Source organism: Cydia splendana, chromosome 9 (genome assembly GCF_910591565.1).
Source record: "Cydia splendana chromosome 9, ilCydSple1.2, whole genome shotgun sequence".
NCBI lineage: Eukaryota > Metazoa > Arthropoda > Insecta > Lepidoptera > Tortricidae > Cydia > Cydia splendana.
Window position 1 is genome coordinate 12,723,180 of NC_085968.1, and position 22,368 is coordinate 12,745,547.

Consider the following 22,368-nt stretch of genomic DNA (forward strand, 5'->3'; position numbering starts at 1 on the left):
TGTTTGACTCTAAAAAAATCCATGTGGAAGAGAAAATAAAAATTTGATTGTAGTCAGAAAATATAGCTGATAATTTCGTTAATTAGATTTAGAAAAAAAAAATTTGTTATTTTGCCTATTTTTTGAAATATGATTTTTTTAACATGCTACTTTTTACAACTATCGATACAAAATGTTTTATGTTATAAATTAATAAAAATGGGACGGTAATTGGTCATACGGATATTATTTACGTTTTTTATGTTCAAATAATTTTTTTGACATGGCAATAATTTCATTTGTAAATTTAATGAGGGTAGAAATTCGACAATGCACTGTTACCTGACAAGGATTGTGAATCACTTGCGAATGTTTCTTAATTTAGCCGTGTAGTGAATAACCGACGCCTCCTGACTTGTTAACAAGCTTTATTTGCATGTTACATGGGTAAATTACGAACATAAGTAAACGGCCCAATAATCCTTATCGAAATTCTATAGGAAATCGTATTTATCTAGGAGATAATGAAGTGGTGAATTAAAAGTGCGACGTTATTCAACTTCAGAAAATTTTGAAGTAGCAAAGGTTTGCAAATGATTTTTTTTTGTATAAATATATAAAGTAAATTTCAATCGTCTGGATTTTATTTATATTTTTCCATCGAATTCATTCATATTTATAAGTTTAAGGTCATATGTATTTTAATCTGCATAAATACAACAAGAGCGAAAATGTATGAGATGAGCAGTTTAAAAAATCATATTTCAAAAAATAGGCAAAATAACAAAACTTTTTTTTCTAAATCTAATTAACGAAGATATCAGCTATATTTGCTGACTAAAATCAAATTTTTATTTTATCTTCCACATGGATTTTTTTAGAGTCAAACATGAGCATTTTTCGAATTTCTCAATTTTCACTTATATTTTTCTATTAGAAGTAATTGATCTAACACAATTATATTTATTTTACAAGATGAACACGGCAAGTACTTTATATTTCAGAAAAAAGTAATATTTGATATGCACCAGGGTTGGCACAAGAACCAATTTAAAATTGCAATAATTGACCAATTAGGTATACACTTCGGGGGGTCACCATTTTTTTTGTAGTTAATTCAGATAAATTTTGTCATACAGTATAATATGCACATTTCTTACCTAATCAAAAAAAGTAATAATTATTTCGTTACCTTTTATAGAAAAAAAGTTAGGTCTGATTTTGTACAAGCAGGAATTTAACCCCACTGTTAACTTCGAATGGGCAAAACTTGGAAATTAAAAGATAAAAAAAAAACTGGCGGTGGTTCAGCACTTCTGCCACCATGAAGTATATCCTCAATTTTTTTTATTCAAATCAAAAATCATACGGCACACTCGATTTGTTGAAATCACCTGGAATGACCCTCCATAAAAAATAAAAATCTGTCTGAGACCACATTTAAAACGTCCATCCAAACGGTGAATCTGCCACTGCCACACCACTATTCTGTCAAACAATTGACGTTCCAATTCTTCATTTGAACAGCATTTCTTTTCTTTTTCGTCTTGTTCTACTTGAATTATAAGATATTTTACATTCCTTAGATTAGAGCCAATTTGTGAGACCGTCCAAGGACAAATCTTAGAAATTGCAGGAGAAACCTCAACCTTTAGAGCAAAATATGGGACTTGAGTAAAATCATCTAAAACAATCTTGTTCAACAGTTCCCGATCTATAACAGCAAAAGCTAGCAAAGTCCCGAGTGAGTACAGCACAAAATATTCCTTATTTAATGTATAGTTCACTTTAATTACGTAGCTCTTTAGCAGTAAATAATTAAAATATTTGTTTCTGCAGTATGGGTCGCCGCAAGTCAAAAAGGAAGCCGCCGGCAAAGAGGAAAGCCATAGAGCCGCTTGATCAACAATTCAACTGCCCATTTTGTAATCACGAAAAATCTTGTGAAGTAAAAATGTATGTGTAATTTGAAACTACATTATCCAAATGTTACTTATGTGTTCATTGTTTATATTTGCCAGATGGAATGATTCATTGTAATTTCATTGTTTTCAGGGATCGAGCGCGTAATACAGCTCGAATACAATGTCGAGTGTGTTTAGAAGACTTTCAAACCACCACCAATGTACTGTCTGAGCCCATAGATGTTTATAATGACTGGGTAGATGCTTGTGAAAGCGCAAATTAGCCCTGCAAAATGCCCTAAATGTGTATTATGGGAGTCTCTATAAAATCTTTAAGATAATATGTATTTTAAGATGTGTACTTTTGTATTTATTTCCAGTTTTTAACAATCTTAATTATTTTCAAATATGTATCTCACTGTTCAATGAGCATAATATAAACTTATTAAAGGCTTGTTTCTGTAAGAAATGCTCACAGAGATCTCAGGCTAAATGTATGCCATATTATTGTCTTGTAAGTTACACTGTACTGTACCTAGCCCAGACCATTAATACTGATTCTACAGCCTTGACTATTTTTTAACCATTTGAGCGCCTTGCAGCAGTTGCAACTCTTAAAAGTGTAAGCTACATTAGGGTTTGGGTCACACCTACCCAGTCAATGTCTGACTTGAAACTATTGTTGTTGCCATTTTCTGATACCAATTTCCTGTTGCAATGAATTTATAAATTGTATTCAAACCAACTTACCAAGTTAAGGTATTTTTGTATACAGTAAGCCAGAGTTGCCCCAGTTTACCACCTATATGCACCTTGTATTTGCAATGTTCTAGTAATTAGCAAGACAATCAGATATCAACGTAAACCTAGGTTTTTAGCTTTGAGGATAAAAGAATAGTTTATAAACTTAAGATCAACTAATTGTATTAGATAATGATTATCAATAAAAACATGAAATAACATTATATAGTTTATCAATCACTTTATTTCCCAACAGTCATTTGGTAATTCCATAATCAATTTTACATTTCATTACACTGTAATACACTCAAGCACTACTGAGTTACACTCTAAAAGCATGATTGAAATTCAACACAGTATACATTAATAATGGAATTCCTTTAATAAGTACATTTGACTACAATATTAAAATGAGATTATTGCTTAAATGAATGTGAGCATGGAATGTAATCATTAAATCACATCACGTCAACCAATAACATATTAAGAGAGTTTTGTTTAGAAAAAATATAAAAAAACAATACAATTTCGTTAATAAAAGCGTAATATAACATACCCAAAAATCTATTTAAGAACTCAATTTAAACACCAAATTGTTATAAGTATATATAATAAAATTGATTTGTAATATTTTATAAATACTTTTATTTTTTGCCTTGTACTGCCAATGTGCACAGGCAGTTAATCAAGACCCTAAAGTGCATTATTTATCATATTTGTTTAATTGTACTCATTTCTAGTTGATGAGTCAATCAACTTTTTATCGTTAATATTATATTTTTGACTTGACTCAGAAAATAACAGTGAGTGAAGTAGTTTTATGTGATATTTGCTTCTTTATCATGTTGTTTCCCCGACCAAATAAGAAATTTATTATTTATTCAAAATTAAAATTGTATATGCTGCAATACTGTCTGGGTGATACCTGGACGCTCCCCAGATGGATTGCTAGCTAAGACACATCCAAGGAAATTCGGATGGATGCTCTTCTCACTTCAGTAGGCAACATAATGCCCATGAGCAACAGAAAAAAAGTTGATTGACCCCAGTAATTATTAATCATGTCAATAGAAGCTTTGTAAAGGTGCTACCCTCTACTTCATAACAACAATATGCTTTAATACTATTAATATACTTTATCAAATTGACAACATCTTCATCTTATAGCTATTCGTCAAGTTATACACTGATCAAAACATTTCTAATATAAACATAAAGGGACAGCTATCGCTGAAAAACATATCAACAGTAAACTGAAATAAATAATATTGCTCTTTCAACTAATATAATACATTTGAAATTGAGCTATTGCCTAGCATAAATATTAAGCTATAACACAACTAACAACCCTGGGATTCTGTAACCATGTCATGATGCTCTTACATTATATCTACAGATATGGTGTTCTACTTTACGGAAAGCTTAGTGTTATTTACACAGAACTAGTAACAAGAGTAATAAATAAGTTTGTAAATTACAAAAGAAAATGACATGGTTACTAGAGCTGCATACCACCATGCCCCCTCCGTGCAGAAGCCGTGTAGGTTCGGGTGCCAGAATAGCTCAGAACAACTAACTTGCCCGGATACAAAAACAGGATGGAGTGCAATAGAATCGAGGCCCGCTTCCACACTATCTACAACATAATCTTCACACTTCGCAAACACAACATCCTCTTTTTATAAACTTTTATACTCTCAAGATAACATAACATGTATACAATCATATGTTAGATAAATATTAAACAGTGACATGTCTATTATACAAGTAAACATGTGCGGAAGCTTTACAACATCGTATGTAAATAGTAAGAGTAAAAGGGTAAATGTTAAAATTTAGAACTTGCCCAAATCTACAAAGGAGTCATACTGCAGGTCGGAGCTGTCGCACACCGTCGTGTCGTCGTCGGAGGGCGCGAACTGCAGCGGCGGCAGGCGCGCGTCGCCGTCGCACACCGCCGTGCTGTCCGAGCTCGAGCTCGAGCTGTCGATGTACTCGAACAGTTTGCCGCGCGAGTCGTCTATGATACTCGAAATGTCTGATATCTCTAATGTACTCGGTATGGTGGATGTGTCTACGTTGATAACGTCTAATGACTGAGAAAGCAGGGCGTCCTCGCACGAGGACACCGGGACCGTTTCTTGCGAAGCCGGGTAGTGGGATGAGCTGGGGTCCTCCGTGAACCGACCGGAGTCGCCCATTTCGGACACCAGGAGAGACAAACTGACGTCTTCGATGGGGAACGTTACGCTTTCGCTTAGCGCCTGAGTGTCCTGATCTTGGACGTTGGACTGGGGACTGTCGGCTTTGGGAATATCGGGGCTGACAGGTTTCAATGACACCGAGTTGTCTTCAGAGAAGTCTCCTTCTGCGTTAAGCGTGACGGAGTCGTTGCCCTCCCTCTCTAGCAAATGTTCCAAATCGTCGACGCATTTAGTGGAGTCGTCGCTGCTATCGGACACGATCAGTTCAATACTTCTATCCAGTAGGCCGGTATCTGTACAAGTGGACATTTCGTCTTCGAAGACGATCTCGACACTCCTTATCCTCATTAGGGGCATTTTGGCGGGGGAGAGTTCGTTGCCTTTGGGCGAGCGGCCCTTCTTCCTGGACTCTGCTATCTCGGAACATTCGCTTATTTCGTCGTAGTCTATCTCGTAGCTTCTAAGGTCTGCTGTACATGGCGTGCACTCGGTGGCCTTGGAGTTAGGCCTGGAGTGCGTGAGGTCGGGTGAGGTGCGCGTGGTATGCGAGTGTAGTCCCTAAGGTTGCGATGATCCTTATTGTATAGTGGTGCCCAGGTCGAGCCCGCCTTCCTCTTGCATCTTTGTGAGGAACTTGAATACTCTGTTCTCCTCTTCCGTCTGTTTCACCATGTCTATTAGCGCTAGCAGCTTCTTGATTCCGATGAAGATCCTGTGGAAAGTATAACATATTACTGTTGTGGTTATATACGAATAAGTTCATTGGCAAGCAAGTATTTTACATACTTGGAGTTCTCTTGGTCTTTAGGTTTCGTCAACTTCTTTTTATACGTCATTGACGGCTGTAGCCGTTGATACCACCTTTAACAATGAAATCTTATGTCCTGTATACTTAGTATGAAAGTACCAATAAGATATAATTAGTTTACCTAATTACCTTGTTGTTTTAGAGTACATGGGGCCGGCGTCTCTTTCGTATTGTTATTTGTTAGCAAAAATTAACGTGCAAGTGTATTCTGTCACTAATAATATAGCGTACCTGGCGCACGACCATACGAAGCACATACGACAGACTGCAATCCAATGGAACGTAATATTCATCATCCATACTGTTATTCCCAAGCTTTTCTTTTGAATTTAGTGCCTTGGTTACCAGAGGATGTTGTATGGTGCGTCATAGGATATACAGCAACATGTCGATCTACGCAGCGTGTGGTGTTAAGAGTCACAAGAATTTATCTGTCGCTATACAATGGGGTTGGCAGATCGAAACATGTTACAGTTGGCGCCAGCATAGATGGCCCTGTTTTTTTTTTGGAATTTTATGACCTGGATGCCAGCCCTTTAAGCCAAATCTCATAAAACAAAACTAGAGACAGTGGAAAGCTATGATGGCGCCATCTATGCAAACCTTTGACAGTCGCCAACCCCATTAAGAAAATGTTAGATAATGTAACGTACTTGGCCCCGCGCAGGTCGTGCTGGATCTTCTGCAGGTCGCGCTTAGAGAAGGCGTCGCTCTCCTCGAGCACGGACATCACGTGCTCCGGCTGCGACAGGTTGGGCACGTGCAGCACGCCCGTGAACGCCGACGTCACCTCCATGTCCTCCAGGACTTGTCTAGAAACAAGTGTTCATAATGAAACACAATACATATACGTAGGTATGTGTGCATTCAAGTCCCAGTAACCCTTATGCAATTGTGTCAATTGTGCTTATGTAATTGTAATCATATTTACCAAGCGACGTTGCCGGACTTCGGACGACATGTAAGGCGCGCAATGTTTCCCGACATGTTGAGCGAAGTCCGGCAGCGTCGCGGCACTTCATCCGACGTCGCTGGCGACACGTTACGTGGGACAATTGTCCCTAGTCTAGCCGTGGTTTTATTGTGTGATTCCAGTTTATTAAAGTTTCAATCGTTGAACATAGGAATCGAGAAGAGTCTCCGTTTAAGCTGCTTGTGTGACGAAAGAGGAAGATAGAGAGAGAGAGAGAGAGACATTCCTGCTTTCCCCAGGAATTAATGGTACTTTCATAAAGACCCAGCTAAAGATGTCCTATTCCAAGATAGTGGAATCAATATAATTAACCTAAAAGATCAATCATTTGTAAAATTCTTGAGTTAGCGCTCGATGTTGTCTATCAGGATACATCGTCTCACCTGCGGCTGCTGGTGCAGAGGATGAGCAGCTTCTTGCCCTTAGGCGGCTGTTTCTTGAGCAGCACGAGCAACGCCTGGAGGGTCAGGTTGGAGTAGCGCGGCCCGATGGGGCCGTAGTCCAGCAGGCGCTCGATGTTGTCTACCAGGATACGTCGTCTCACCTGCGGCTGCTGGTGCAGAGGATGAGCAGCTTCCTGCCCTTAGGCGGCTGTTTCTTGAGCAGCACGAGCAACGCCTGGAGGGTCAGGTTGGAGTAGCGCGGCCCGATGGGGCCGTAGTCCAGCAGGCGCTCGATGTTGTCTACCAGGATACGTCGTCTCACCTGCGGCTGCTGGTGCAGAGGATGAGCAGCTTCCTGCCCTTAGGCGGCTGTTTCTTGAGCAGCACGAGCAACGCCTGGAGGGTCAGGTTGGAGTAGCGCGGTCCGATGGGGCCGTAGTCCAGCAGGCGCTCGATGTTGTCCACCAGGATGCACGAGAGCGTGGAACGGTAGGCGTCGTCGAAGTACTTTGAAAAGGAACAATTTTTTTTAGTCTCTCTTATACTACTATCGCAAGTGAAGGTATTTCTTGGGTTTTCCAAGCGTTTTTTGGAAACGTCGGACCAGCCGACCCCAACTAGTGTGCATTTAGGTCGTAATATCAAAAGAAGCATCGAATGTAGTTGTATATTTTCCTTTATTTTGGTGGATCGACTTTTTTCTATCGCTAATTGCATTTAAACTCACTGGGCAATGTAAGTGTTAAGTTAATAGAATCAGCAGAACGCGTGTCGAAGAAATAGTTAATGAAGTACTTAGATTTCGGCTAGGTAAATATACTATTCATGCAATTAAAATGCGCACTTGAAGCAAACACCCCAGGATTTTGTACGACTTCTTATGTGCTTTTTCCTTCTAAAATGAACATACTTTAATATCTCTTACCTTCCTGATCTGCAGACACTTGGCGGTCTCCGTGAAGCCGACCATGTCCTCGGGCGAGCACACCTTCACGAACGGGAAGTCGGACATTTTGGCCAGTTGCGCCGCCAGCGCGGTCTTACCGCTGTTGGGCGGGCCTTCTAGCAGTACTGATACTAGACCTGAAATTTGTCCATAGTTTAGACATACAGAGTACCTGTTGGGATCATCACAATTTAGCAGGGTGTTCTATTTTAAACGTGTACCATTAACGGCCCGTTAGGTCCAAAATTGAACGTAAGACGTGACTTAAACATAACTTAAGTCGCGCTTTAAGGTACAAGTTAAAGTGAAAATGCCCACCATCTACATTTCTTCTTCGTGATATTAATGCTGATATTAAGGTGAAATGAGTGTGTCTGAACATTTGAGTGATAATATACCAGTACCACTGATATTACCACAAAATAGGTAATAGAATTTTAGACATAAAAATAGGGAAGGAACAATTAACGGCCTCCTAGCCTAGTCGATAGTGAACCTTCCTGCGAAGCAGGAGGTCCCAGGTTCGAATCCCGGTAAGGGCATTCATTTGTGTGTTTATCACAAATATTTGTTACTGAGTTATGGAACTTATCTATTTATCTAAGTATGCATATCGTCGCCTAGTAGGTACCCATAGTACAAGCTTTGCTTAGTTTTGGGCTAGGTCGATCTGTGTAAAATTGTCTTGAAATATTTATCTTATACCTTTAAATGAGCAATTCTTGTATATATATATATATATATATATATATATTATGGGGATCTCGGAAATGGCTCTAACGATTTCGATGAAATTTGTTATATGGTGTTTTCGGGGCGAAAAATCGATAGCTAGGCCTTATCTCTGGGAAAACGCACATTTTTGAGTTTTTGTATGTTTTCCGAGCAAACCTCGGTCTCCCACATATTTTATTTATATTATCGTAAACTCACCGCTGGCTTCAGTGGCACGCGCCTGCTGTATGTAGAGCTGGCCGTCCTCGAACAGCGCCGAGATGGGCGCGCCCCAGTTCACGATGCCGCGCGCCAGGAAGTGCTCCAAGGCTTCTGCCGCCGTGCCGAACGCCTGCCGGAACACAGTTAATAGTTATTGAATGAGCCACTTTCATTTTGGTATGATAACATTGTTTTCTTATTTTAGCTACCTAGATTATACTTAGTAAGTAAATTTATACCAGTTTCCGATGACCACTTGAACTAAAATTTAACATAACGTATGCTTCGATGACAATTCAATGGTGTGCAGCAAGATGGTAGCTACAAGAACATTGTTACAAAACAATACAACTTGTTTTTAATTTGGGATCATTACAATGTTAGAATTATCTTATTCGACAATAAAAGTTTTAACCGATTTTTTTACAAACGCTCAAAAATTACTAATTAAACATGCATAAAAGAAAGTACCGGTTTGATATCGTTCTCCAAGGCGTGCAAGAAGTCGGCCCTCTCCACCCTCAACTTCTCCATGGCCTCCGGGTCCACCTCCACCTTGCTGGAGGCCTTGATGAGCCGGTTCATGGCCGTGGACTGCGCGGCGCGGACCAGACCCTCCAGCTCGGCGCCGGAGAAGTTCTTCGTGACCGCTGCGAACTCCTGTTCAATAAATTGAAATATGAGCATAGTATTAGCACAGGGCGGACACGCCATACATCAAAATCATTTGAGTTTATATGTGTGCGCGACACGTCTGTACGGTCAGCCAAGAAAATGGTTTACCACTTTTCGACTCTATCAAGCAGATGATAGAGTCGAAAAGTGGTAAACCACTTTCTTGGCTGACTATACACGCGTCATTGTGTATGTGTGGGTAAGTCGCTTTACTGAGAGGACGCCAGAAGTCCGCCAGATTCATGTCGCGGCCAGTCGCGGGGCGAGGTAATGCGAGTCGGGGCGGGGCGGTGCGTGGCCGTTCTGTATGATAATACTATTACTTATTCTGTGGTATTAGATAAACTGCAAGTACTAGAGCCTCTCTTTTCGGGTTATTTTCTTTGTCAAAAATTACACGAAATGGAACCCTATCGCTTTGAAATAAAGTTTTTGATCATTATGTAAAATGTATTCCTTCTGCTTTGAAAAGGCTTTATAATGTTAGGAGTTGAAATAGCTTCTATTTCAGTGTAGCGCTCAATAAATCTATACGATATCTTACGTTCGTCGATATCCGTAAGGCATAATCTGATCTGTATCTTTAATTCCGGTTTTACATAATAGTAAACCGGTTAATTTCAAAAACATTAATGTTATATACCAGAAAAGTGAGTAAAAACTGTTTTTATGCCGAAACCGAAACCGAAATGTTTTAAGACATGATAAAGATTTGATATTGAAACGGCAAAATCTACAAACCTCTATATCAAATGTTCTCTCATACGCTAAGTGTGATCGTTAAGGATCTGGACTCGGCCCTTCTCGTCCGGCAGACCGATTTCCGTCTGGACCTCGAGGCGGCGGTCACATCACAGATAGGAATAGTGTCAACAAACCTTCGCATCAAAGTCCTCTGCCAGCTTCTTATATTCCCTCATACGCTAAGTGTGATCGTTAAGGATCTGGACTCGGCCCTTCTCGTCCGGCAGACCGATTTCCATCTGGACCTCGAGGCGGCGGTCACATCACAGATAGGAATAGTGTCAACAAACCTTCGCATCAAAGTCCTCTGCCAGCTTCTTATATTCCCTCATACGCTTAGTGTGAATATTAAGGATCTGGACTCGGCCCTTCTCGTCCGGCAGACCGATTTCCATCTGGACCTCCAGACGACCAGGTCGCATGAGCGCCTCGTCGATCATGTCGCGGCGATTCGTCATGCCGATGACGAGGATGTTGTTGAGTTGGTCCACGCCTGCGAATTGAGGCTTTATGATATTGGGAATTGAGTTTAGTTTGGATTAGCATAATATTAGTGCTTTAAGGAGATGCCAAGCTGAATGTTTGTAGGTACTTTAGTAACTTGATTTTAGTGAGTAAACCGAGGTAGAAAATGGAATGACAATAAAATCATTTATTTTGACTCAAACGTCTCTTTCTTCCTCTTAAGGGTCGATTGCACCAAACTTTGTAATAATCGTAATAGCCGGGTCCACACAGAGCGAGCATACGTGCGAGGCAATTTCCTCGCGTGTATGCTACTTTATTTGATTAAAATAGTAAACGTGATATTTACCTGCATCCGCAATCATCGCTGTGTGTATCTGTGTTGTCCTAAGCTATGTGAGTGTGCGTGATCCGCGCGCGCTTGTGATAGTGCAATAAAATTGATAGCGACTGTTTACTGTGTAACACTAAGTGACTTTTTTGCGTGTGGGGGTAGGTGCCAATTAAGAAAATACAGCCGTTTATTCAGTAAATAACTTCAAAACTTTTTCTTAAAGAAATACAATTTGGTACTACGACGGCATACACTTACAAACTCTCAATAATACCACCGCAATCGGAATATTATCATTTTATATAAATTATATAGACACTACTTTAATATTAGCGCCATCTAGTGGCTCCCGTAGGAACTTCTCAGCTCTAATCCATAGCGAGCAAAATGGTTGTCTGCGCCGCGGCTTGTGGTAAACCCCTTGGTGCGACAGGTGTCGCTAAGTGCGGCTGCGGCCAATCATACCATAAAGCTTGTGTGGGCATGGGCCAAAATGCGCGTGTCGCAAGCACATGGGCGTGCCCGGCGTGCAAAGCGACGACCCCTCGACGTGACAACTCCGACAATACGCCGGTGAAGCCGAGTGGGGCCGGCGACGACGATGCGCCGTTGGATCTGCAGCCCGATGTCGCTGAGCAGCTGCGCTTGCTTCGTGGGGACTTCGGCGCTGTGCGCGATGAAGTTGCGGGCCTGCGCCAAGAGGTGGCGCGCTTCAATGAGCTCCTTGGTGGTCTTACTGGCCGTCTGGATGTCCTGGAGGAGAAGGTCAGGCGCCTGGAGGAGCGGCCCGTGGAGCTCGTCGACGGTGACCCAGGAGACAGATCGCCGTCAGGAGCAACGGTGGAGCTGCAGCAGACAGTGGCGCGCCTTCAGCTGGAGCTGAATGACCGCGACCAGGACGCGTTGCTCTCGGACCTCGACATTGGCCACGTTCCGGAGACGAAGGGCGAGAACGTTGTCCACACGGTCACCGTCCTCGCGGCCAGGTTGGGTGTCGCCCTGGAGCAGCGCGACGTGGTGTTCGCCGAGCGAGTCGGGGCGGTGAGCCGGGCCGGAGAAGGGGCCGACAGAGAGGCTGGAGGCCGGCCGCGTCGCGTCGTCGTTAGGCTGGCGCGGCGGCAGCTGCGGGACGAACTGCTGCAGGCCGCCCGCGTTCGGCGGAATTTCACCTTCTCTGTTGACGACTTGCCAGGCCCCCCGCGTCGCGTTTTCGTCAACGAGCGCCTCACACGCACGAACCGCCTCTTGTTCCACAAAGTTCGAGAGCTGTGCAGGGAACATCAGTGGAGGTTCTCGTGGACAAGGCGGGGCCGAGTCTATGCCCGACAAGGCGAGGGAAAGCCAGCTTTCTCCATTCGCTCTGACGCAGACCTGCATCGTGTTTTTGGAGTCAGCACCGTCTGAGGTCTGGGCGGGCGAATGTAGCATATATTGTTTTATCATTACACAATGGGGCGGCAATGTCTGTTTGTTCATCTCATTAATTTTCAGCATTTATATAATTATAAAGTTGTTGATAATCTGCAGGCTCTGGTATCTACGCGACACTGGTTCTGTTACTGTTATACGTTTTGTTAAAGTAACGACATCTGTCTGGTGGTCTGTCTGGTCTGAGGTGTATCTTTATAACTATAGTAGTAAATAAAACACTTAAAATAGGTTTGTACAATGCAGGTTCTCTTGGCACAAATCATGACAATTTCATAGCGGCTGCTACTCGGCAGGATGTTGATGTGTTGGCGATCAACGAATCATGGTTAAGGGCGGGCGAAGAAGGGCGGGCGCCGACACTTCCTGGATACAGTTTCCGGCATATTCCTAGACCGCAGGGCGACCGGTCACGCGGTGGGGGCGTAGGCTTTTATATTAAGTGTAATCTCAAAGCTCGGACCTGGCCTCATCCCGTTGACCCGTTGCATAAGCTGGTGGAGCAGATGTGGATCATGTTTACTCTCAACGGCAAGAAGCTGGCAATTGGAACGGCATACAGACCACCTTGGATGGACCTACAACTATTTTTGGATGCTGTAAGTGACTCGATAAGTTCAATTCGCAGTTATGATAACATAATAATACTGGGTGATTTTAATGTAAATCTATTGAACAGCTCTGACACAAAATGCACTCAATTCCATAATTTTGTTACCAGTTTTGGACTATTTCAATTGGTGTCTCAGCCTACACATTTTACTGACACCAGCCAAACGCTGATCGATATTGTGTGTTCAGACATGCAGGCAAAAAACACTACCATTGATCACGTGGGTTCCCTGTATGGTCACTGCCTTGTGGTTTGCAACTTCAATGTCAAGCGTGAGAAATTAAAGCCTTATCACATTACCTACAGACCTTTTAAGGAAATCTGTGACAAAGACTTAGATGTGGACCTGCGGGACGTGAAGTGGGACTTAATATCAAATCTTGGCAGTATCAATGACATGGTAACAGCATTCAACCAACAAGTACTTAGTATATTTGATGTACATGCCCCTCTAAAAACATCCATAGTTAAAGTACAATCCCACCCTTGGATTACTGATACTGTCAAGTTCATGATGCGGTTGCGTGACGACGCTGCATCAGACTTTCACAAGAACCAGAATGATGTAAAAAAAAAATACTACAAGGACTTGAAATCTGTTGTGAATAAGGCTCTATATTTTGAAAAAGTGGCTTATTTTAAACAAAATATAAACAATAAAATAAATGACCCAAAAACTTTATGGAAAAACCTGAAATCCACAATATTGCCTAGTAAGAATAATGAATTACCTTCACTTTTCAATAACCCATGTACCTTAAATAAACATTTTCTCGATCTGCCAGGAATTTTAGATGTAGCATTGTCACGGCTAACTTTTTTTGAGTTCCATAAGTACAGTGACACAGTTTTTCATTTAAATACAGTTAGTTCTAATGAAATTACTAAACTAATTAGAAGTTTAAAATCTAATGCGGAGGGTGTTGATGGAATAAATTTAAATATGCTTATTTTAACGCTGCCTTACACAATTGACATTATTACTAGTTTAATTAATACATCTATTCTTTCATCCACCTTTCCTGATATTTGGAAGTTAGCAGTTGTAAACCCCTTGCCTAAAATAGCTAACCCATCTGTGATTAAGGACCTTAGGCCAATTAGCATACTACCATGTATGTCTAAAATAATGGAGAAAGTTGTCGGTGCTCAGTTAACCACCTACCTAGAAACCAACAACATTTTGCCGGATGTCCAATCGGGTTTTCGGAAAGGACGTAGCACTACAACCGCTTTACTTGATGTTTCTGACAACATTTTGGATGCTCAGGATAAAGGCATGTGCACTCTTTTAGTGCTCCTTGATTTCTCGAGGGCTTTCGATTGCTTAAATATAAATCTGCTATTATCTAAGTTAACCTACTATGGTTTTGACCAGAAAACTATAAAGTGGTTCCAAAGTTACCTCAGCAATCGGTCACAGATAGTTAAAGTGCGCCTTGGTGATGGTTCCTCCCTTTTTTCAGAAAAAGCAGAGCTTACTAGAGGAGTCCCTCAAGGATCGGTACTTGGCCCGCTCCTTTTCATACTTTATTCTGCTGATATTGTGTCTCACATTAAGCATTGCAAATACCACATATATGCAGACGACATACAGGTCTACATATCATGTAAGCCATCGGAAGTTAACACTGCTATAGAGAAACTCAATCAAGACCTCACGAGTATAGCAACCTGGGCTACAGAAAATTGCCTACTGCTTAACCCAAATAAAACAAAGTACCTTGTCTTTGGCAGCAAGCACCAACTGGCTGGTGTCAGTACTTCAGTAGATGTTATGTTAATGAATGAACCAATTGAGAGGGTGTATGAAGCGCGAAATCTGGGCCTTTTAATGGATTGTGGACTTCGATATGAAAAGCATACCGCAGAGGCTGTAAGAAGTTGCTTCTATAAGCTCAAGGTGCTATATAAAATTCGGCCATACCTAAGCGAAACCTTGCGCATTCAACTGATCGAGTCACTTGTACTATCAAAACTTAATTATATGGATGTTGTAACTGGGCCTAGGCTACTTGCTAAAACAAAAAGACTCATACAACGTGTTCAAAATGCCTGTGCTCGCTTCTGTTTTGATATTCCTTTGAGAGCCCACGTCACTCCGTTTCTTAATAGTCATAAGATCCTCAAAATGCAGCACCGTCGTAAACTTCATTTGGCTTGTTTGCTCTTCGGAGTTCTGAAGTATAAAACCCCTGCATATCTTTGTAACAAGTTATCTTGCATCACGCTCCGCGACCGCCGTAAATGTGGGATTCAATTGTTGACGCCACGCCACGCTTCGGCAGCTTTCCGGGGCAGCTATCGCTATACTGCCTCAAAATGTTGGAATAACGTGCCACCGCCAATGAGGAACCTGCAAAGTATTCATACTTTTAAAACGAAGCTTAAACAGTACATGCTTAGCCACCAACTTAGCCAGGAAACCTGCTTACACGATACAAGCTGCCTGTAGTTTCTGCTTTTACTTACCACTTAGATTACGTTCCCTCTGCATTGCCATAGCACATTACTTTTAAAAATGTTATTCTCGCCCTCTTGTGACTCTCTATATGTAGTTAAATCTGTATGATCGATAAAATATTGCTTAAACTGCTTTTGTTCGTAACAAATCGACCTGTTTTATTTGTCATTTTAGTTTAGTTTGCGCAGCTGCCGCATGGCGCTAGATGTAATGTCAGGCGTAATGTACGGCCAAGATGAGTTTGACCTGATAATGTAACAGCTGTATTGTACGTAGTAAAACTATACATAGTAATTTATTGTAATGTATTCTTGACTAATTGCTATCTTTGTCCTTTGTATTCTTATTACTATCTTTGTATTTTGTATGTATTAATTTTGTTGTTAATTCTCTTGTTATTCATGTTACCTGTCGTGATTGTTTCACCGGATGGTCTTATCGGAAGATCAGCGCTGGAAGTCGCCAGCAACATGCTGAGGTGAGACCATTTCGTGTCACTTTCTCTTTTTTATGTTTCTCTGTTTAGTATAAGTTTTTATTTTGTGTTTGTGCTTACGAATAAAATTATTTCTATGCTCGCTCTGTGTGGACCGGGCTATTTACGTTCGCAATTTTTTGTTTCATAGAGAATGGTGATGGTGGTGGTGGAGAGATGTAGAAGTTTCATAGTTCTTTGTTGACTTACGTTGGTCAGTCCGTCGATTGTGGTTGGTGCAACCTGCCCTAGACTGAGCATTTTTTTTATTATTCCGCAGATATTATGAGACTAAGGGTGTTCATAGTATTTCGCAGCTACCTACTGTCAAATAAACAATATGTCTCACACCTACTAGGGCGGCGCCACAGTTATGCACGGAGCGACTTTTGGTAGAGCTTAATATTTTTAGTCTCCAGCTTCTAAAACTTGTAATCTTTTTGTAAAGTAGTCCTCACCATCGATCTTGGACAGCAGCTGGTTGACGACAGTATCGTGGACTCCTGTGTTGCCCCCGACGGAGCCTCTGGCCTTGCAGATGGCGTCGATCTCGTCGAATATGATTATGTGCAGACCGCTGTTGGGACCGGCCTGAAAATATCACAATTATTGTATACTGCATGTATACATGACAAATCTGACATTGGATTGAGTGAAATGGAAAAGATGAACCGAAAAAAATACCAAAGATTTTTTGGTAACTAGTAAATCTTCCTTATTTTACAATAACCTAAGAAAGATACGCGTTAAGAAAAGTAAACAAATGTCGTGTTAAAAAATTTATGTAGCGTAAAATCTGGTAATTTTAGTCCACAACTTACAACTATGGTCAAATTATAATGAGCTAATATAGAAAAAGCATTAGTATATCTAAGCAACAAAATAAATGTAACGAGTTGGTACACATCAAAAAGGCTCGTTGATAATCAACGTTAAAAATTGGACCATAGTTGTATTATAGTCATTATAGGACTATAGTTACCTGATTTTACGGTATAGATTTATTTGACGTTCATAAGCGCATTGTAATATGCCTACTTGAATAAACTATTTTTTATCTTTATCTTTATATTTTTACAGTAAGTGTTTACATGTCAAGTAACTTATTTTTAAAACAATGGGAAAATTATGTGCGTATCAATCTTACTCTCTTTTCTTCTTCTTCGGCATCAGCGAACAGCCGTCGAATGTTGGCTTCGCTCTCGCCCACGTACTTGTCCAAGATCTGGGGGCCGTTCACGATCTTCGGCTCGCGCGCGTTCAGCATCTGGCCGATCTGCCGCGCCATCAGGGTCTTACCCGTACCGGGCGGCCCGTACAGAAGGATACCCTTCACGTGTTTGCAGCCTGCGTAGAACAAGAAATGAGAAATCTAACGTTATTTCTGACTGTTTGTGACATATGCATGTGTCAAAAAATCTAATGAAAACACGCTGCTTAAGCCCCTACTCTTTTGACCAGATTCATTACCATGTCTGTCTTTCGAAATGTCTTCCGACTTTCACACTGTACTACTAGATTGTATTATCGGCGCTAAATATCCATATTATTCTATGATGCAGCATTTATGTTACATTTTTATTGTATTACTGTCTACTCAACCAATTCCTACCGTCAGTGGCCGTCCCATCTTGCCTATGTCCTCATCGGATAAACTTTTGCGGGCGTTTCCTAATAGATATTCAAACTATCTTACGTAACTAATCAAAGATCTATGAGAGAAGACGCAACAAGAACATACCCATCGGTAGATGTTAAAGTTGGTCTGTTGAAGTCTAGACCGCCGACGCCCATCCTGTCGAAGTCCCAGTCCGGGTTGATAATGGACTGCCATGTCTGTCGTGTGTTGTGCAGGCACGTTGAAGCTATCTTACCTAACTGCTCGACGACCTCGGGAGGGAAGACGCGAGACGCGAACGCTCGCCGGAAGATGGCGTTGAACTCGTTGTCCAGACCGCCGATGCCCATCTTGCCGAAGTCCCAGTCCGGGTTGATAATGGACTGCCGCGGTTGTTTTCTGCAGAGATATACGAACTTAACCTTTTGAACGGCAATTGACGTCAACGCAAAATCGTGACAACGACGCCAAAGACGGCATTTGACGTCGATCGTTTTTTGATGAAAATCTACTGAAAAACACCCCACTTTTAGGTTGGCATTATTTATAAACAAAACTAAATTTTACCCCCGTGGCGTCAGTGGCACGGTAAATGGATGCGTCGTTTGGCGTTCAAAACGTTAAATGTCGTTACGGTTTAACAGTGCTCATCTCATACGCAGGACGAAATACGTGTTTGTAGACATCGGTAACTCGCCGACGTACGTTTTAGTTACTTACTAGTGAAAATATCATAAAGTGTACCTACCTTCCTACATCTGTGAACCAGATTAAAAAAGACCTGCCCTTAAAATTACTTTCTATTTTGTTAGACCAGATATTTTACTTTTTTGAATGCTGTGAAAAAAAAACGGTACAAGATCTGTACAACTTGTATCTCATCACATTTTCATTAGTCACATTAAACTTCGGATGATCTTTGGAGAAAACTAGCTGCTATATATAAAAAGGCGCTTTTTATTACATTTTTACTTCTTTGTGGTCGATATCGGATTGGCAATATAAAAACGCTCTGACAATGACGCCACCTGAAACGCTTTCGGCTGCCAAGTAAAAGCTTACCCCTTGGCCTTCCCGACGAGGTTGAGTGAGGAGTTCTCTGCCTTGTCGAACTGTATGCAGGCGTCGGGCAGCAGCCGGCCCAGGCGCACGCGCCGCGGCACCACCTTAGAGCCCTGCGCCATGGCTTGCGCGTCAACAGCTAAAATATCACAAATTATAATTTTTCAAGGTTTTTTTTCTACTCCAACACTTCAATCTGTCATTTAATACTGACTGATATATAAATCAATTTAATTTGAAGCGCAGCGCGATGGCGCTGAAGTCTCCTTATCTTAGGATCATAACATAAGATAACTGCTTAGTTGTCGTCTTATGAATATATTACAACAGTTGTATTTTTTTAACTTCCAGGCATTATCCTCGAAAAAGGTTAGTTATTAAAATTATCACCTTCTCTAATTGCTATTTATTTGGGTACATTTATTCAAAATTAGGGCGATATTAACATCAAAATCCAAGATTAAGTCCCGAGTCCGAGCTCTAATCTCGCAGTAGACGGTATTTTTAGGGTTCCGTACCCAAAGGGTAAAACGGGACCCTATTACTAAGACTTCGCTGTCCGTCCGTCCGTCCGTCCGTCCGTCCGTCTGTCACCAGGCTGTATCTCACGAACCGTGATAGCTAGACAGTTGAAATTTTCACAGATAATGTATTTCTGTTGCCGCTATAACAACAAATACTAAAAACAGAATAAAATAAAGATTTAAATGGGGCTCCCATACAACAAACGTGAGTTTTGACCAAAGTTAAGCAACGTCGGGAGTGGTCAGTACTTGGATGGGTGACCGTTTTTTTTTTTTGCTTTTTTTTTTGTTTTTTTTTTTATATGGTACGGAACCCTTCGTGCACGAGTCCGACTCGCACTTGCCCGATTTTTTTAATGGTTTCAGACATAAGTAGGACTACTATAAAGTACTCGTTTACCTTCCAAGTTCTTGACAGTTAGCGACAGCACCTTCTTATCCTGGAAGGAGAAGGCGAGCTGCTGGCCGACGGTGAACATCTGGTTGCCGAACTGAATCAAGAAGTCGCGCGCCATCTGCTCAGAGTCGTACGGCTCCGTCGATACGCTAGAATATATACCATGATGAAACCCTGTGATAAATATTGCAATTCATTGAAAATTAGAGTTGGACCATGGTATAATAATATACTCCGCCTGGTACTCCATTCCCGTCTTTTCTAGGTCACCTAACTGACACGGGCCTACGTCATCATGCGACAGCGCTATATGATAATATGCGATAGCGCTATATATAGCGGCCATGTTGTTGTGACGTAGGCCCGTGTCACTCTGGGAATGGAAGACCATGTTTTATTAGACTATGAGTTGGACAAACTATCTACCATAGGAAACCTAACTTCACCGATGGTGCCAAAGTTCGCCCAAATAATATATTAAATAAATGAAATTTAAATAGAGCTGCGTAAGTTTTAAGGAAAAAAATAACTAAAATAACATAACTTCACTACCCGTCCCATAGTTGAAGTTGCTCAGTATGACCTATAAGATCATCTCGCAAAATGTTAAAAAAAGGATAAGCCATACTTACGTTTTCTTAGACATAAAGTCAGCTTCTAAAGTAACACTGCACAGGCAATCTGCACTTTGGGGCTTGAATGGCTTGACATCGATCGGCTGTAAAAATATACATAAAAGTTATTAGTAATTCATCTCAATATCCAACAAATCCAACAATTTTGTTCCTGATAAAATAGTAGGTTAATACTCAAAGTTAGAAATTAGATAACATTGTGAGAAAACCTGCACAAATCTGCCAAGAAATTCAAATATGTGTGGGTGAAGTCTCCAATTCTTGCACTCATCTGCATTAGGCTTATCGGGGTTCTACAGCCCAAAACCTCTTGTGAGAGGACATAAGTGGTGGGTTGTTATAAGCTGATGATTGGCAGGACAAGGGTTGGTAAACTTTTGAGTAGACCAGTCGGCATACAAAATGTACAAATCACCAGTTTATAGAATCTCAAAGAGCAACTGATATTTTAGTGGACTAAGAACACAAAGTGTGAAATTAGAAAAGTGCATTAAAAAATTATATAGAAATATCATACTTGGCCAATGGAGAGTGTTGCCCATTTTCTCTGTGGTGCTGAGAATCCCACTGTGCCACTCTCAACCCCACTGTAAAAGCGGGTGCTGAAGACGAAACTCTGTGAAGGCCCTGTTGTTACTTCAATGTGTCTGAAAATTTACAACATATTTGCATGTGGGTAAACATGAAGTGATTTTAAGATTTTTGTTTTCAATTTCTGTCAGCCAGTTGAGCCAGTTAATATTACAATACATTCTTTCCTAATTTGGGCTGGCTGACCTAATCACCTATAGGTAGTTATCCCATATTTTTGGGGTGTTAAATTGTAAACCTAGTATAAAAAAGACTGTATCTCCCTGCTTGTGCTCCAGTTAGTCACAACTTAGACTTACCTAAGCTTAATGAGATGACTAGATGGCTCTTGAATGGGTTTAGAGATATAATTGATCGAGTAGATTATAACAGTTATAATTTTATATTATGTTTCTTTTGGTTTGGATCACATTAGCTTCACCAAGCCGGCTAAGCACTAACATTGTCAGTCCCTGTCTCCTTGTACAAGTATCAATTCAGATGAGGTTTTGACCTCTAGTACAAATACAGATTCAAAATGATAAATTCATTCTGGATTTTACAGTTATGTTACATTTCATTTTATTGCCTCAGTAATTAATGGTCCAGTCCAGTAATAAGTGTCCTCTAAATTTCAATAACTAATGATATCCTATCTAATTTAAACATGATAAATTGATTTACAGAAGTTATATATTTACTGTAACTTATAAGTAGAGTATTTAGGGTACAACAACTCACTTGACATCACTGGGAAAATCTTCTTTGTTAATGAGGGCACAGTTTGTAATGGCCAACTCGTCCGAAGGACATTTTGCGGCCTTCATACGCTGTGTAAAACATATGTGTACAATGAATAGAAGTAGACACAGTAGTAAATAAATAATGTTAACTACAGGAATATTGTAACAGCACTTATGCATGAAAGCACTTAAGCACTGATTTAAATTAAATTACAACCATGTGTAAATTAAATGAAAATTTATTGTAGATAAAAGCGATTTTTATTTCAAAATATACTATAAAAACCTTAAATATGAGACTGAAAGATGGTACAATACAAGTCACATAATTTTTAATGCGTATCTACAAGTGCCATATCTTTTAAATATAGGGTATACTAAGGTCGAATTTATTTTACTTACCATTGAGGAATACATTTTGTAAATTTGTTATTTTCCCAATAGGTATCTAATAATTTGACAATGATTCACGTCAAGTGATATTTGGAAGATTTGACGGAACCTACTCCGCCCGTCAGCGAATGACTGCAATGGACCTTTATTTTGCTTGAGAATCATTGGTCGGTGCGATCAATACGGGTTCGCTAGTGTTGTCGGTGTACGAAAATAATTTAGCAATGAACGCCAGAAAGATAAAACTACTATAAAATTAATATTATTATATTCAATTTACTTATATACAAAAACATAATCGATCACCCCAAAATCTACCTTATAGGTATTACAAAAAAACATCAAAAAAATGTT

At 40.5% G+C, this 22,368-nt stretch overlaps 3 protein-coding genes across 3 annotated transcripts; 1 reads left to right on the top strand and 2 right to left on the bottom strand.

Annotated features, from left to right (window-relative positions):
• Positions 1 to 1,504: 1,504 nt before the first annotated feature.
• Positions 1,505 to 2,846, top strand: LOC134793594 (transcription elongation factor 1 homolog). The gene is made up of 3 exons (XM_063765217.1): positions 1,505 to 1,723; positions 1,819 to 1,935; positions 2,035 to 2,846. Exons 2-3 carry the CDS (start codon positions 1,820 to 1,822, stop codon positions 2,165 to 2,167), a joined length of 249 nt encoding a protein of 82 aa, XP_063621287.1. The 5' UTR covers positions 1,505 to 1,723; position 1,819; the 3' UTR covers positions 2,168 to 2,846.
• A 1,613-nt stretch (positions 2,847 to 4,459) lies between these two features.
• On the bottom strand, positions 4,460 to 5,185 carry LOC134793928 (uncharacterized). Its single transcript, XM_063765643.1, has one exon. It carries the CDS (start codon positions 5,183 to 5,185, stop codon positions 4,460 to 4,462), a length of 726 nt encoding a protein of 241 aa, XP_063621713.1.
• A 212-nt stretch (positions 5,186 to 5,397) lies between these two features.
• On the bottom strand, positions 5,398 to 22,184 carry LOC134793595 (vesicle-fusing ATPase 1-like). Its single transcript, XM_063765218.1, has 16 exons — positions 22,024 to 22,184; positions 21,620 to 21,708; positions 20,826 to 20,955; positions 20,306 to 20,391; positions 19,677 to 19,822; positions 18,753 to 18,891; positions 17,947 to 18,089; positions 17,220 to 17,419; positions 16,531 to 16,663; positions 10,584 to 10,786; positions 9,346 to 9,534; positions 8,872 to 9,004; positions 7,918 to 8,075; positions 7,315 to 7,499; positions 6,290 to 6,448; positions 5,398 to 5,540 (listed from the first exon to the last, which is right to left on the bottom strand). The coding sequence occupies exons 1-16, from the start codon at positions 22,036 to 22,038 to the stop codon at positions 5,405 to 5,407; spliced, it is 2,244 nt and encodes a 747-aa protein (XP_063621288.1). The 5' UTR covers positions 22,039 to 22,184; the 3' UTR covers positions 5,398 to 5,404.
• Between the last annotated feature and the right edge of the window lie 184 nt (positions 22,185 to 22,368).

Bases quoted from the DNA above. Each gene is read 5' to 3' on its own strand.
- LOC134793594 (XM_063765217.1), top strand. From the start codon at position 1,820: ATGGGTCGCCGCAAGTCAAAAAGGAAGCCGCCGGCAAAGAGGAAAGCC. The intron at 1,936-2,034 runs GTATGTGTAATT...CATTGTTTTCAG, and splicing joins AAATCTTGTGAAGTAAAAAT to GGATCGAGCGCGTAATACAG.
- LOC134793928 (XM_063765643.1), bottom strand. From the start codon at position 5,185: ATGCCCCTAATGAGGATAAGGAGTGTCGAGATCGTCTTCGAAGACGAA.
- LOC134793595 (XM_063765218.1), bottom strand. The intron at 17,420-17,946 runs GTAAGATAGCTT...TGTTCTACGCAG, and splicing joins CGAGGTCGTCGAGCAGTTAG to GCTGCAAACACGTGAAGGGT. The intron at 8,076-8,871 runs GTGAGTTTACGA...GACAAATTTCAG, and splicing joins GCGTGCCACTGAAGCCAGCG to GTCTAGTATCAGTACTGCTA.